We start from the raw sequence: 13,750 nt of genomic DNA on the forward strand, positions 1-13,750 counted from the left end.
CCTGAGTTTAAGACAAGGGTTTAGATATCTTGGAACTAAGAACATTTCCAATAACTTTACTTCCAAGAATCACATTTCTTCTTAAGGAGAAACATAAGAAATAGCACAAGAACATTTCCAAGAACCTTTGAGGAATAGCAAKTTTGCTTAACTTTCTTCTTAAGTCTAGAGTTAAGGGGAATGGCAGTCAAGAAGACATTTCTTCTTAAGAAGGTTTTGTGAATCTGCTCCCTGAAGAGGAGGGAGCTGATCAAACTAGTCGAGTAATAAATATACATTTTTAAATTGTGGTTTGTGTTGGTGTCTGGGTTCTCCGAAGTTCCTGGTGATGCACTCAAACACCCAATTCTCTTCAGGCATTGTAAGTGTGTGCATGGGTACACTCACACGAGGTGTGTGTGTGTGTGTGTGTGTGTGTACGCCAGAGTGGATGCAGACCCTGGTCTCACCACTCAGCCACAGCAGCTGCCTGGCCTCTAGAGAGAGGTTTGCCCTGCTAGGCTGCTGGCAACAGATGTTCTCTGTCCCCGTGTGTATGTGTGCCCTGCATTTCACCCATGTGAGGTGAGTGAAATACAGCGCAAACTGACTATTCACTGTCCCTCAGGTCCTCAAAATCCTAAAGGAGCRACTGAACCCTCAATCTGTTAGGTGTTACACACACACACACAGCCACCGAGTGTATGTCCCAAAGGTGTGTGTGTACATCCCAAAGGATTTGTATTCCTTCCCTCTCACRTCAGGTATGGGGTCGGACAGCAGGCTGTAGAGCTTCTCGTGGGCACTGTCCCTAACACCACACCAGCGGGCCGAGTCAAAGTTCTGCCAGATGCGTCCCAGGCAGATGGCCACCCACTGACGAAGCAGGGGGTGAGGGTCAGAGAGCTGCTCCAGGCAGATGGCTATCAGGTTCCCCTGCAGACAGGCCTCCTGGGGGGGTAGAAGGAGGGTTGAGGAGGAGGACGAGAAAGGAGTTGGGAGGCCATGTCAGTAATTCACACACACGTCCACACAATTTCCTTTGATGAGACCCTGTAGGATGTACACACACTTTATGACTTGGCTTTAAGCTGAGCTTCACGTCTGGAAGTCTATGGGCAAACCAACAGGGAACTAACCTCTACCTCCCACTGTGAACATGAAGGGTCGACGTCCAATGCTTGACAGTTAAGAGTTCGTCACCTTTTATGTGGGGTTGTATTGGTTCCGGTGGCTATGACAAGCCACCACTTGAAAGCCTATACCTATTTTGGCAGACTCTCTGCCTTGTGGCAGTGTCAAACTATCCTCCATCAGACAACTAGAGCAGTTCAGGGATTTGTGTACAAGCTGTAACAACGTTTTAACGTGATCACACCGTAGCTGAGCCCTACCAGTAGGAGTACCATCACTCCTAACCCCTYAAGCTCAGACCACATGTTCCAACCAATCCACGAGCGGCACGTCTCTGTAATGTTGGAGCTCATCTATTATTAACACAGAGCCAATGGGAGACGGAGACATTAGTAAATAGAAGAGAGGAGGGGCAGAGAGGAGAGAGAAGGAGAGAGAGGAGGGGGAGAGAGAGAGAGAGGAGGGAGGAAGGGAGGAGGGAGGAGAGAGAGAGAGAAGAGGGAGGAAGAGAGGAGGGTGGAGAGAGGAAGAGAGAGGAGGGGAGAGAGGAGAGAAGCGGAGGGGGAGAGAGGAGAGAGAGGAGGGGGGAGAGGAGAGAAGAGAGGAGGTAGAGAGAGAGGAGGAAGGAGGGAGGAGGAGCAGATCGAGAGAGGAGGGAGGAGACAGGGGAGGGGAGAGAGAGGGGGAGGGGGGAAAGAGAAGAGAGGAGAGAGAGAGAGGAGAGAGAGAGAGGAGAGAGAAGAGAGAGAGAGAGAGAGAGAGAGCGAGGGGGGACGAGAGGGCAGGGGCGAGACAGATGGAGCGAACGGACAGAGAGCGACCGACAGAGAGCGAACCGACAGAGAGCGACCGAGAGAGGCGACGGCAGAGAGCGACCGACAGAGAGCGACCGACAGAGAGCGCGCGCAGAGGAGGACCGCAGAGAGCGACCCGAAGAGCGCGCCGACAGAGAGCGACGACAGAGAGGACGCGACAGAGAGACCCGACAGAGGCACGAGCAGAGCAGACCGACAAGCAGACAGGAGCAACCAGAAGCAAGCCGACAGAGCGACCGCAGAGCAGACGACCACCGACAGGAGCGAGAGGGGGGTTTTGTAAGTCTATGTGGATCTTGAGACTCAACAACAAAAACCACGTGAAGAGTTCTGGAGCCAGTCTTCCTGGGAATAATGAGGAGTTATAACGGTGTACGGTGGAAGTTGCATGATAAAGTGTTGTCAGGAGAGAGAGAGACAGAATGGGAGGAAATGTTAAAATATGACTTATCTACTCTATATGAGAGTTGGGTGAGAATTAATGAGTGTGTCTGTTAAGGGATTTTATCAATGTGGGGCTTGCTTTATAATAGAGCATCTTTAAAGTGATTTTTCATCGAATCATTTACCACATTCTCCCCTAACACACACACACACACACACACACACACACACACACACACACACACACACACACACACACACAACAACACACACACACACACACACACACCTGGCCTGTGGTGTAGCTGTTGACAATCACAGCCAGGATAAAGACAGCCATGGTGCGGTGCTCAGCCTGAAACAGAAAACACAAGAAACACAGTCAACTGCCATGTATCAACTCAGTATCCCAACACCTCATTCATAACTAGGAGCTATGGATCAAAGCACACAACATGTTTGAGTAGGTAGAAGTTGTCACTAACCACTGATACAGGGTCAGATATATCCTCAGCTATAATGGAAAAGGTTATGATCGGAGGTAAGGGCAATCTGATTCTAGATCTATGGTTAAGGGTAACATCTGGGTCACACCCATGGGTGCCTTGTGGCGCTTTCGGTTTTCTCATGCTCTGATTGGGTGATACTCACGGGCATGTAGGGGTCGGCCAGGACAGACAGGAAGTACTTGTGTCCGTTGTCCTTTACCAGGTCTGCCTGACACGACTAGAGAGCGAGAGGAGAGAGAAACAATCCAGTAAGTTAGTCAAGTTATCTCGCCATTAATCTGCTGTTAATACACAAACGGTGAACAAAACATGACTCGGACACTTCACTGACAAGTCTCCTGCCATACTTACAGTCGAATCAACTCAGCCTAAATAACTCTAATTTCTTCTATTTAGGTAGATTACTTTTTTGTGCTCCTTGAGGAAATGGCATATGTTGCAGCACTACAAATATGAACTACTCAATATAATATTTATAACCACGGTTAAAGACATAGCCTAGACATTATTGAATAACTCAACTCAATACCCGAGTCACACTACTAAACGGACAGAGAAACTTCTCTTCCTGTTCTTTCATCTCAAAGTCCTTTGATTATTCTTAACCATTGACTAACACTGACGACAACTCGGGTGTCTGGAAGCTGAAGAATCACTAGAGTACTACGACTGTCCTACCACCTTAGGGTTATACGGTTAGTTCTACCATGTAACTCAAAATATGCTTTGTGTAAGTCAGTTTTAGGGTGGCCATTTTGTTCAACAGCTAAAATGTGCCCAAAGGGCAATGTTCTTTGTGTTACGGATAACCTAGTAAGCGAGTGTGTACTATAAACATGCCTATCACATACTTATGGCACGGCCTCTACGAAATTTACTCAATATTGATATCCAATCGCTAGCTTAATACTTAAGTTGGTTGAGGATTCACTAAAATAAGTAGCAAAAATCAAATCAAATCTTATTGGTCACATACACGTGTTTAGCAGATGTTCTTGCGGGTGTAGAGAAATGCTTGTGCTTCTAGTTCCGACAGGGCAGCAATATCTAACAAGTAATATCAAACAATCTCACAACATAAACCCAATACACACAACTCTAAGTAAAGGAATGGAATTAAGAATATATACATATTTGGATGAGCAATATCAGAGCGGCATAGACTAAGATACAGTAGAATAGGATATATTGCAGTATATACACATATGAGATGAGCAACGCAAGATATGCAAACATTATTAAAGGGACTAGTGTTCCATTTATTAAAGTGGCCAATGATTTCAAGTCCTGTGTATCTAGGCTGCAGCCTCTCACAACTCAATCTCCCGATCATCAATCTCCGGATGATGACTACTCCACATTAACGTCAACTGACGTTAAACTGATTGACTGACTGAATGGGTTCAGATAGACATATCTTCTGCTTTTATCTGGGACGGTTATTGACTTTATGGCAATCGTGTCTCTGTACAGCTACACAGAGCTGCTCCATGTGATAGATACAACATGACGGTCCCTATATAGACACATATCAACTATTCTGTAGGGAGAGTGAAATTGGTTTAAAATAAAGTGCAACAATTAAAATGTAGCTTACAATAATGGTAGGAGTTTGGTATGGGTTGGTTATTGTAATGGTGTACAGTGAGTGTTTGTGGGATGCATGTGTAGATATGTGCTAGTGTGTATGTGTATGTGTGTTACTACTCACGCTGTCCACAGCCAGGATCTTAGCCCAGATGAAGACCAGCAGGGGTCGGAGCTCCCGCGCAGAGCTCTGTAGCAGCTTCAACACGTAGGGGAAGATCCCTACTGAGAGGGCCTGAACACACACAAGAGATATTATTCACTTTAAAGTTCCTACCCAAAGAAATCACAACTGGCTTTAACTATTGTGTCTTTCTAGCAACACCTCTATAATAATGAAAAGACTCCCCTAAGGCCCTAAATCTGTGTCTATTTATTTTTAAATAAATATACCTTCCCTAATTGGAGAAAACTAATGGACGACAACACTTAGGCTTCTACTTCCAGCTTATACATACAGTACTATATACATTTTACTGACAAAGTATATTTTATATGAGTTACCTTTTGATTGTTTTTAGTCCCACCCTTCAGCTACCCTCAACCCATCAATCTCTGATCACCATCCAGTTCTGATTTCTATTTCACTTTTTTTTTTTTTTTTTTTACTATGCTGTGATGTTTGACAAAGGTTTTGAACCTACACACATTTTACGGACACAGTATATTTTACATGAGTTATCTTGTTACTTTTAGTGTCTACTAGTTGATATAGATTGTTTCTCACCTGACAGTAGATGAGTGCTTGTTTATCTATAATAATCATCTCTCTGTGCTAGCTAACCTTGTATTTAGGCTATGTGTTTGTGTATTGGTAGACAAGAATGCTGTATAGTTTCTCACCAGACTGACYGCCCAGGGCCCCAGGTCCAGGAAGCGGCCAAGCAGGTCCAGCGCTCTCAGCCTGTGAACCTGACTCAAGAGAACCTGAAAGAGACCAGGGAGGGGGCAGAGGTCAATACCGTGGCGTGTTCAACGTGTTTAGTGGCATCGTGAGCAAAAGGAAAGCGGGAGAGGTGGAACAGGTGGCTCACACCACTCGCCAATATGCTGGCACTGGCAGTTGTTTGTCTCTCTCTCCGTGTGTGTGTGTGTGTGTGTGTGTGTGTGTGTGTGTGTGTGTGTGTGTGTGTGTGTGTGGTGAGAGAAGAGAGAGAGAGTTTTGGCTGCTTCAGGTGTACATACATATTAGTATAATAGGTCTGTGTGTAATAAGGTGAATATGAATACATGTGTATGGCTGTGTTCCCATCAGAGGAGGCTGGTGGGAGGAGCTATAGGAGGACGGGCTCATTGTAATGGTGGAATGGAATCAATGGAACAGTAGTCAAACAGATAACACGCATAGAAACCACACGTTTGACTCCATTCCATTTCAGCCATTACAATGAGCCCATCCTCCTATAGCTCCTCCCACCAGCCTCCACTGGTTCCCTGCGGTATATGACATTGTATTTGTGTGCATGTGGGTGGGGTGTTATGGTAACAGATTGCGTGTGTTTTTGGCACGCCAGCACCACCAGGACCGGACGTTGGCGTGTCCCCATGCGACCGCGTTGTGGGCGAGAGGACATGTGCGCACATGGGGGGGAGCGGATTCCTCACGGCCCCACCCCCACGACCAACCCATACACACTGCTATTTCTATCATGGTTTTGTGTATTATTAGAGCAGTGTGACCTCAACCCAACGCAGGAGGAGACCGGGGTTGGACCGTGCCAGGGCTACCCCTCAACCCTCCAGGGGAACGTGTGAGAAAGGAGACCCTGGGAATTTGTGGTCTGTCTTATACAAGAGGAGGAATATTCACCGATTTAAGAGCTGTTTGAATCGGAGGGATGAAAAAGTATACTTCTGAATGATGGTATTATATAAACAGCCACTAATGACACACACACAGAATAGCAAAGTCACTCACCAATCTTGTCCCAACTGCTGAGACAAGTGACAGTGACTAATCAGCATCATAAGTGGGCGCGCGCTCACACACACACACACACACACACAAAACTAAAGCTAACAGACCAAGACCAGCTCAAATGACAGAGTAATATGCTCTTTCATTGTCCTGTCAAAGCGTGTGGGTGATCATCCGTAACACGTGTTACAAGTCATCAGGGAGTGAATCAACCGGTACGTACAGATGTTCAATCTGCAGCCACCCACTGATTCACTAGACTGTCATAATGATTGAATGGGCTTTGTGAGAGTGTCCCTCCTAGAACTCCAACCCTTCTGAGCTAGCAATCGTAGGACAACGTCATCTTTCCCAATCCTTTTGTTTCAATGGGAAGTCAAGATGGGAAGTCTGTTACTATGACGACATCGAGAGGCATTCTGTCTGACCCCTCCTCTCTTTTACTTATTTTCCCAAAGCTCCTTATCAATAGATTACACACAATCGCACGCTGTTTCTCTGAGAACGCAATGTCACGGCTTTATATATTACAGATCGACGCAAGATTGTCCGTTCTACCGTGTGTGTGTGTGTGTGTGTATGTGTAAGAGCTTACGTGGGAGTGTACAATGCTCTACATGCTCACACCCACTAACACACACAAATCACACCCGCTCCGTTCCCACCCATCAAAAAAAGAAACCCCCTCCACACTACCCCTCCCTGACGGTTCTCCCAGACCGTCTCCTGGTTTTTAATTTGCCTTTCTTTCCCCAGTGGACGTGTGAGGGAAGGCTGCAGCTCACAGCTCTGCTGAGTCAGGGGGAAATGACCACGCCGAGTACAGCACGGAGCCGTACAGCATAGGGGCTAGGCCAGCACAACAACACATGGGGCTACTGCTGCTGTGAAGTGCCACTTMAAAGAAAAATATTGCCTGACATAAAGTGCGTTAGGGAGAGGGTGATGGAAGGAGAGAAAGAGCAGCGAGAACTAGAGCGAGAGAGAGCGAAAGAGAGAGGGAGCGCAAGGAGCTAGCAAGGCAGATAAATGCATTATTTGTGGAGATAGAGAGCAGGCCATGATTTAACTGAGCCAGGCTTACAGACAGCACAGCAACCGCTTGACATTTTAAGGGCAACTTTAAACGCCACTTTAAACATTTGGAATGTTATTATAATTGCATATTTTTGCAGTGGCCACGATTTAAAAATGCATAATAAGAGATTTAAACGATGATGGAGAATCCTCCTGGATTATCAACCCCACCACTTACAGAACGAGTTCCCGGCTGCGCCTCACAACAGGACAGGCTGAAATGCGCCCATTAGAATTTTGACTACAACGTGCACATAGGCTCCAGTTGTTTTAACGGAATAGTCTCAAATGTTTTGTCAGCTCAGATTTACTCAAGAGGCGTCATTTTTAAATGTATTATATAAATATATATATATATATATATTTTATGTATTCATTCAGGATGACAGTGCGGACCGAACCAAGGTCCCCGTACCGAACAGTTTGATACGAATATGCGTACCGTTACACCACTATGAAGTATTTAGTGATGTCCTACACAGTTTAGTGTAATTTTATGACTTCATGTCTATTGACATCTTCGTGATGTTTTCAAGTAGGATCCCTGAGATGACTAATACATTCAATTAAATCATATTCAGCTTTCTATATAACCCGTCTTTAGTTTTCTGCTCATATTGGAACTCCCTGGTGTATGTTGCTCTGGTTGTCTTTGTCTAATAACATCTATACATATTTTAAATAGATGCTCAAAAATCTATAATGACATTTAGTCAGCTTATGACAATACTTTTCTGTTGTTCKAGGCTCAAACTCCCATGATTCCATTCTGTAAAACCACTCCCACCGTCACGATGAAGTTGCAGCTCCATTGCATTGTTTCCAATTAAGCAATAAGGCATGAGGGGCCAATACTCCGCGATSCGTCGTGCCCAAGAACAGCCCTTAGCCGTGGTATATTGGCCATCTACCACAAACCCCTGAGATGCCTTATTGCTATTTATAAACTGGTTACCAACGTAATTAGAGCAGTAAAAATAAATGTTTGTCATACCCGTGGTATACAACGGCTGTCAGCCAATCAGCATTCAGGGCTCGAACCACCCAGTTTCTAATAAGCCTATATTTTAGAAGTGAATTAATTGTAAACGTCATACTTTTTATTAGTTCCAAACGGCCTACAGTTGTTCGATGGTTGCTTTAGACAGTCGCAAAGGTATTTAGTTGTTATTGTTGAAAACACTAGATGCAGCAGGGTTAGCTACTTAGCTAGCTAGCATTGCGTATGTGATRGCCAAAGGAAAAGGCTTCAATCAGAGACTAGGACGTGTAGTGATTTGCCTGTAAATTTCATAATAAATGTCGTGTTCTAACAGGCCTAACATTTACATGTTGTTTGGACTGTTGTTTAAGATTAAYCTTGGCTGTTATTGTTGCAAACCCTATTATTTCGGATGTAGCAGTCGGGCTAGCTAGCAGGCTAGCAAACCATCAGATCCAGTAACTTCTTGTTCGGATTCGTTAGCATCTAATTTAAAATGATTTGTGAATGTAATGCAGTTAATTGATGATAATGACATGAAGATTCAGCATTATATAGGGCATTCACTAGAATGTAGTGAAATACTGGGTAAATTCAAGAGGGCGCTACTAAATTAATGTCTAAACTAGGCTGACAAAGTTAGCGCATTAATAACACACTAATGTGTAACATCTTTTCAGCATAGATTTTTTTGGGGGACACCATTAATGCAATGTCTAATGTCTAAGCAACTGGCTCAGCGAAAAGAAATTAGGACGACTGAAGTGTATGGTCACAGGTTTATGTTCTGTGGAATTCATGACATTGTTGGACAGGTTTATGCTGTTTGTTCTTGGTATCCATAGAGCAAGTTATTTTTTATAGCCAACCCTCCAATCAGCAATTGGGAGAACAATAATTTGGAATGGCTAAAGCTTTAACAGTGTGTGGGGCCTACTGGGAGCATTAGTAAGTTACAGGAATGTTGTATTTCTTAACTTGTTTATGGTGAATATGCCATTAAGAAAATTCTGATACATAATATTTTTTGTGTTTGTCCCTACACACCTACAACTCAACACAGCTTTTGTTTTTAAATGGAAAAATCTTRATTTAGCACCAAATGTAACATTTGCGATTAACTACAGAATTTAATGTGATTAATTGCAATGCATTATTTTAATCGTTTGACAGCCCTAGTCGAAACCTAGTTCTCTTTAGTATGTCATTACGAATCACATAACCTTAATATTCTTACTGATTAAATAAGAACGTTAGTTTGTTGGAACCATTGCAAGTTTAGATCTTCCATATTTCGGCACCGGGAGGTGGTAAGATTAGGAGGCGCTTCCACACTTCAGACCAGTCAAATTCAACTTGATACCCTTGTTATTTTCATCTCCAGATCCGTGACTTTCTATTCCTCGAAACCCGGTCAATCAACGTTGAAAGGGGCCGTTTCTATGGCGATTTAAAGGGAAAGACTCAGAAAACTGAAAGATGTTTTTTGGGGAGGGTAGATATTTTACGCCCGTTGGTGTATGTATGTATGTTTGTGTACCTGCAGTACGATGGGGAGCTGTTCGGGGGGGTTCCTGTTCTCCACGCCCATGGTCAGCCACACCTGGAACGCTGTCAGCTGCTCTGCAAAGAACGGACTGTGCTATTMGGATGAAACACAAACACAATCGTTTTAATAAATCTATGATGAATATACATACAGTACATTGATACTGAGCTCACTCACACAGAGTGCATACAAAAGCATGTGGACACACCTTCAAATGAGCGGATTCGGCTATTTCAGCCACACCCGTTGCTGATAGGTATATAAAATCGAGTACAACTCCATGCAATCTCCATAGACAAACRGTGGCAGTAGAATGGCCTTACTGAAGAGCTCAGTGACTTTCAATGTGGCACCGTCATAGGATGCCACCTTTCCTACAAGTCAGTTCGTCTAATGTCTGCCCTGTTAGAGCTGCCCTGGTCAACTGTAAGTGCTGTTATTGTGAAGTGGAAACGTCTAGGAGCAACAAAAGCTCAGCCGCAAAGTGGTAGACCACACAAGCTGTCCTTGGTTGCAACACTGACTACTGAGTTCCAAACTGCCTCTGGAAGCAACGTCAGCACAAMAACTATTCGTCGGGAGCTTCATGAAATGGGTTTCCATGGCCGAGCAGCCGCACACAAGCCTAAGATCACCATGTGCAATGCCAAACGTCGGGTGGACTGGGGTAAAGCTCACCACCATTGGACTATGGAGCAGTGGAAACACATTCTCTGGAGTGATGAATCACGCTTCACCATCTGGCACTCCAACGGAAAAATCTGGTTTGGCGGATGCCTAGAGAATGCTACCTGCCCCAATGCATAGTGCCAACTGTAAAGTTTGGTGGATGAGGAATAATGGTCTGGGYCTGTATTTCATGGTTTGGGCTAGACCCCTTAGTTCCAGTGAAGGGAAATCTTAACGCTAGAGCATATAATTACATTCTAGACGATTTTGTGCTTCCAACTTTGTGGCAACAGTTTGGGGAATGCCCTTTCCTGTTTCAGCATGACAATGCCCCTGTGAAAAAAGCAAGGTCCATACAGAAATGGTTTGTCGAGATCGGTGTGGAAGAACTTGAATGGCCTGCACGGAGCCCTGACTTCAACCCCARCGAACACCTTTGGGATGAATTGGAACYGCGACTGCGAGCAGGGCCTAATTGCCCAACCTAACTAATACTCTCGTAGCTGAATGGAAGCAAGTACCCACAGCAATGATCCAATATCTAGTGGAAAGCCTTCCCATTAGAGTGGAGGCTGTTATAACAGCAAAGGGGAGACCAACTCCATATCAATGCCCTTGATATTGGAATGAGATGCTCGACGAGGAAGTGTCCACATACTTTTGGTCACGTAGTGTATCTTGACCTGCATACAAACACAGCTGTGACCTCTCAAACACACAACTCAACAATAGCATTATCCATTTAACAGTTAGAGCTAGAACACCATTCTCTAACACACACACACATTAGGCTTAATGCATTGATAATGAACTGTACACACGGCACCATACATCTCAATGTAGAATGAGTTTAATGAGTTRTGTAACAATGTTTATTTATTTAGGTTTTGTGTGTAAGTTATATAAGRATGTGCACGGCAACTCAGCACGTCGATGTCAACAATGCAACATGCAGACACTAGTCACGAAACTAACGCAGCACACCTCCTCTCTATGACACACACACACACACCCCCCGATCAACTGAATGGAGCCAATTCTTACACCGATCTGTCTATTATATAACACCTTTACATAAGGAAGCCTCTATTGTAGCCTTGACTCCTACCAGCTGCAGTAGTGTGTGTGAACGCGTGCCACTTCTTTATGTACCAGCCTTCTGTTCCCCACAGAGCAGTGATTGTCATGACAATTTGTGTCTGCCGCTATTAACTGCACCATGACCAGTTTCATCATCATCGTCCCCTTAATATAGCAGAGGACATTACAACAGAGACTCTCTCGCTGCCGAGAGTAGAGGGAAATGATTTGGTGAATAATCAAAGCACCACCGCTATGCTCTCACACAATTACATGCGCGCACGTGCGAGGAGCGAATGCGCGCGAGGAGCGAATGCGCACACACACACACACGAGGAGTGAACGCGCGCGCGCACACACACACGCGAGGAGCGAACGCGCGCGAACACACACACACGAGGAGCGAACGCGCACGAACACACACACACACGAGGAGCGAACGCGCACACACACACGAGGAGCGAGCACGCGCGCACACATACGAGGAGCAAACGCGCGCGCACACATACGAGGAGCGCACACATGCGAGGAGCGAGTGCGAGCACGCGCGAGGAGCGAGCGCGCACGAACGTGCGTGAACACACACACGAGGAGCGAACGCGCGCGATCACACACGAGGAGCGAGCACACGCGCACACACACACACGAGGAGCGAACGCGCCCACACACGAGGAGCGAGCACGCGCGCACACATACGAGGAGCGAACGCGAGCGAACTCACACGAGGAGCGAACGCGCGCGAACACACACGAGGAGCGAGCACACGCGCGCACACACACGCGAGGAGCGAGCACTGGCGCGAGGAGCGAGCCGCGCACGAGTTGAGCGAACACACACGAGGGGAAGGCGAGCACACGACGGCAGCACGAGGAGCAACACAGGCACGCACACAGAGGCACACGAACGCGTGCGAACACACACGAGGAGCGAACGCGCACACACGAGGGAGCGCCACCGCTATGCTCTCCACACAATTATATGCGAGCACACACGAGGAGCGAACGCACACACGAGGAGCGAACGGCGCGTGGCACACACCACACACACGAAGGACGAACGCGCGCGCGCACACCACTTGAGGAGCGAACGCGCGCGAACACACACGAGGAGCGAACGGAGGGCGAACACACACGAGGAGCAAACGGGAGCGAACACACACGAGGAGCAAACGGGAGCGAACACACACGAGGAGCAAACGGGAGCGAACACACACGAAGAGCAAACGCGCGGGCACACACACGAGGAGTGAATGCACATGAGGAGCGAACGCACACGCACATGAGGAGCGAACGCACACACACACGAGGAGCGAACGCGCGCACACACACGAGGAGCGAATGCGCGCACAAACTAACAGAGTTCAGAGAGTTTCTCTGAATGAACTCAGAGAGAGAGAGAGAGAGAGAACGAGTCTCTTATCTCTCAAAAGGCAGACGGAGAGAGGGGGGAACATTTGTAGAGGACCCAGGGGGGTCAATTATAGTGCCATTAAGCATGCGGGGGCGAAGGAAGAGAGGGAAGAGAATGGAGAAAGGGAAGAGGGATGTTCTCTCAGAAGTGGTAGAGAAGAGGCACACCTCAACAGGCCAGGTGGGGAACTGATAGGACTGCAGACTCGGAGGGAGGGAGTCACGCTCTGTAGAGATTCATTGAACTTTTTCCATACAAACTTTTGCAATGGGAGTGCATTGCTCTCTGCTTGATATGGTGTCTGAAAATAATTTCATAGCCACGTTTATTGAGGAGATATGGAGGAAGAGAGAGACAAGTGAAAGAGGGAATAAGAGGAGGGAGGGAGGAAGACGGGGATGTCAAACTAATTGAGCCGGCGGGCTGCTTTCGGTCTTCACCGGGGTCCGGAGGGCTGCACTGGGCCATGGGCCGTATGTTTGACACCCCTGGAGTAAGAGTTCCAGGGAGACTGGGAAATAGATAAAGGGAGAGTGGGAAATAGATAGAGGGAGACTGGGAAATAGATAGAGGGAGAGTGGGAAATAGATAGAGGGAGAGTGGGAAATAGATAGAGGGAGAGTGGGAAATAGATAAAGGGAGAGTGGGAAATAGATA

At 46.3% G+C, this 13,750-nt stretch overlaps 1 protein-coding gene across 1 annotated transcript in view; it reads right to left on the reverse strand.

The window, feature by feature from the left end:
* Positions 1–188: 188 nt before the first annotated feature.
* Positions 189–13,750, reverse strand: part of LOC111982470 (regulatory-associated protein of mTOR) — a 147,938-nt gene continuing 134,376 nt past the window's right edge. Inside the window, exons 12-17 of the mRNA XM_024014038.2 lie at positions 9,926–10,027; positions 5,252–5,335; positions 4,533–4,643; positions 2,964–3,038; positions 2,602–2,667; positions 189–930 (exon numbers count right to left, since the gene is read on the reverse strand). Coding sequence (XP_023869806.2) covers positions 655–930; positions 2,602–2,667; positions 2,964–3,038; positions 4,533–4,643; positions 5,252–5,335; positions 9,926–10,027 — 714 coding nt within the window. The 3' untranslated portion in view covers positions 189–654. The remainder of the gene's footprint in view (positions 931–2,601; positions 2,668–2,963; positions 3,039–4,532; positions 4,644–5,251; positions 5,336–9,925; positions 10,028–13,750) is intronic.

This window comes from Salvelinus sp. IW2-2015, linkage group LG21 (assembly GCF_002910315.2).
Source record: "Salvelinus sp. IW2-2015 linkage group LG21, ASM291031v2, whole genome shotgun sequence".
NCBI classification, from domain to species: Eukaryota; Metazoa; Chordata; class Actinopteri; order Salmoniformes; family Salmonidae; genus Salvelinus; species Salvelinus sp. IW2-2015.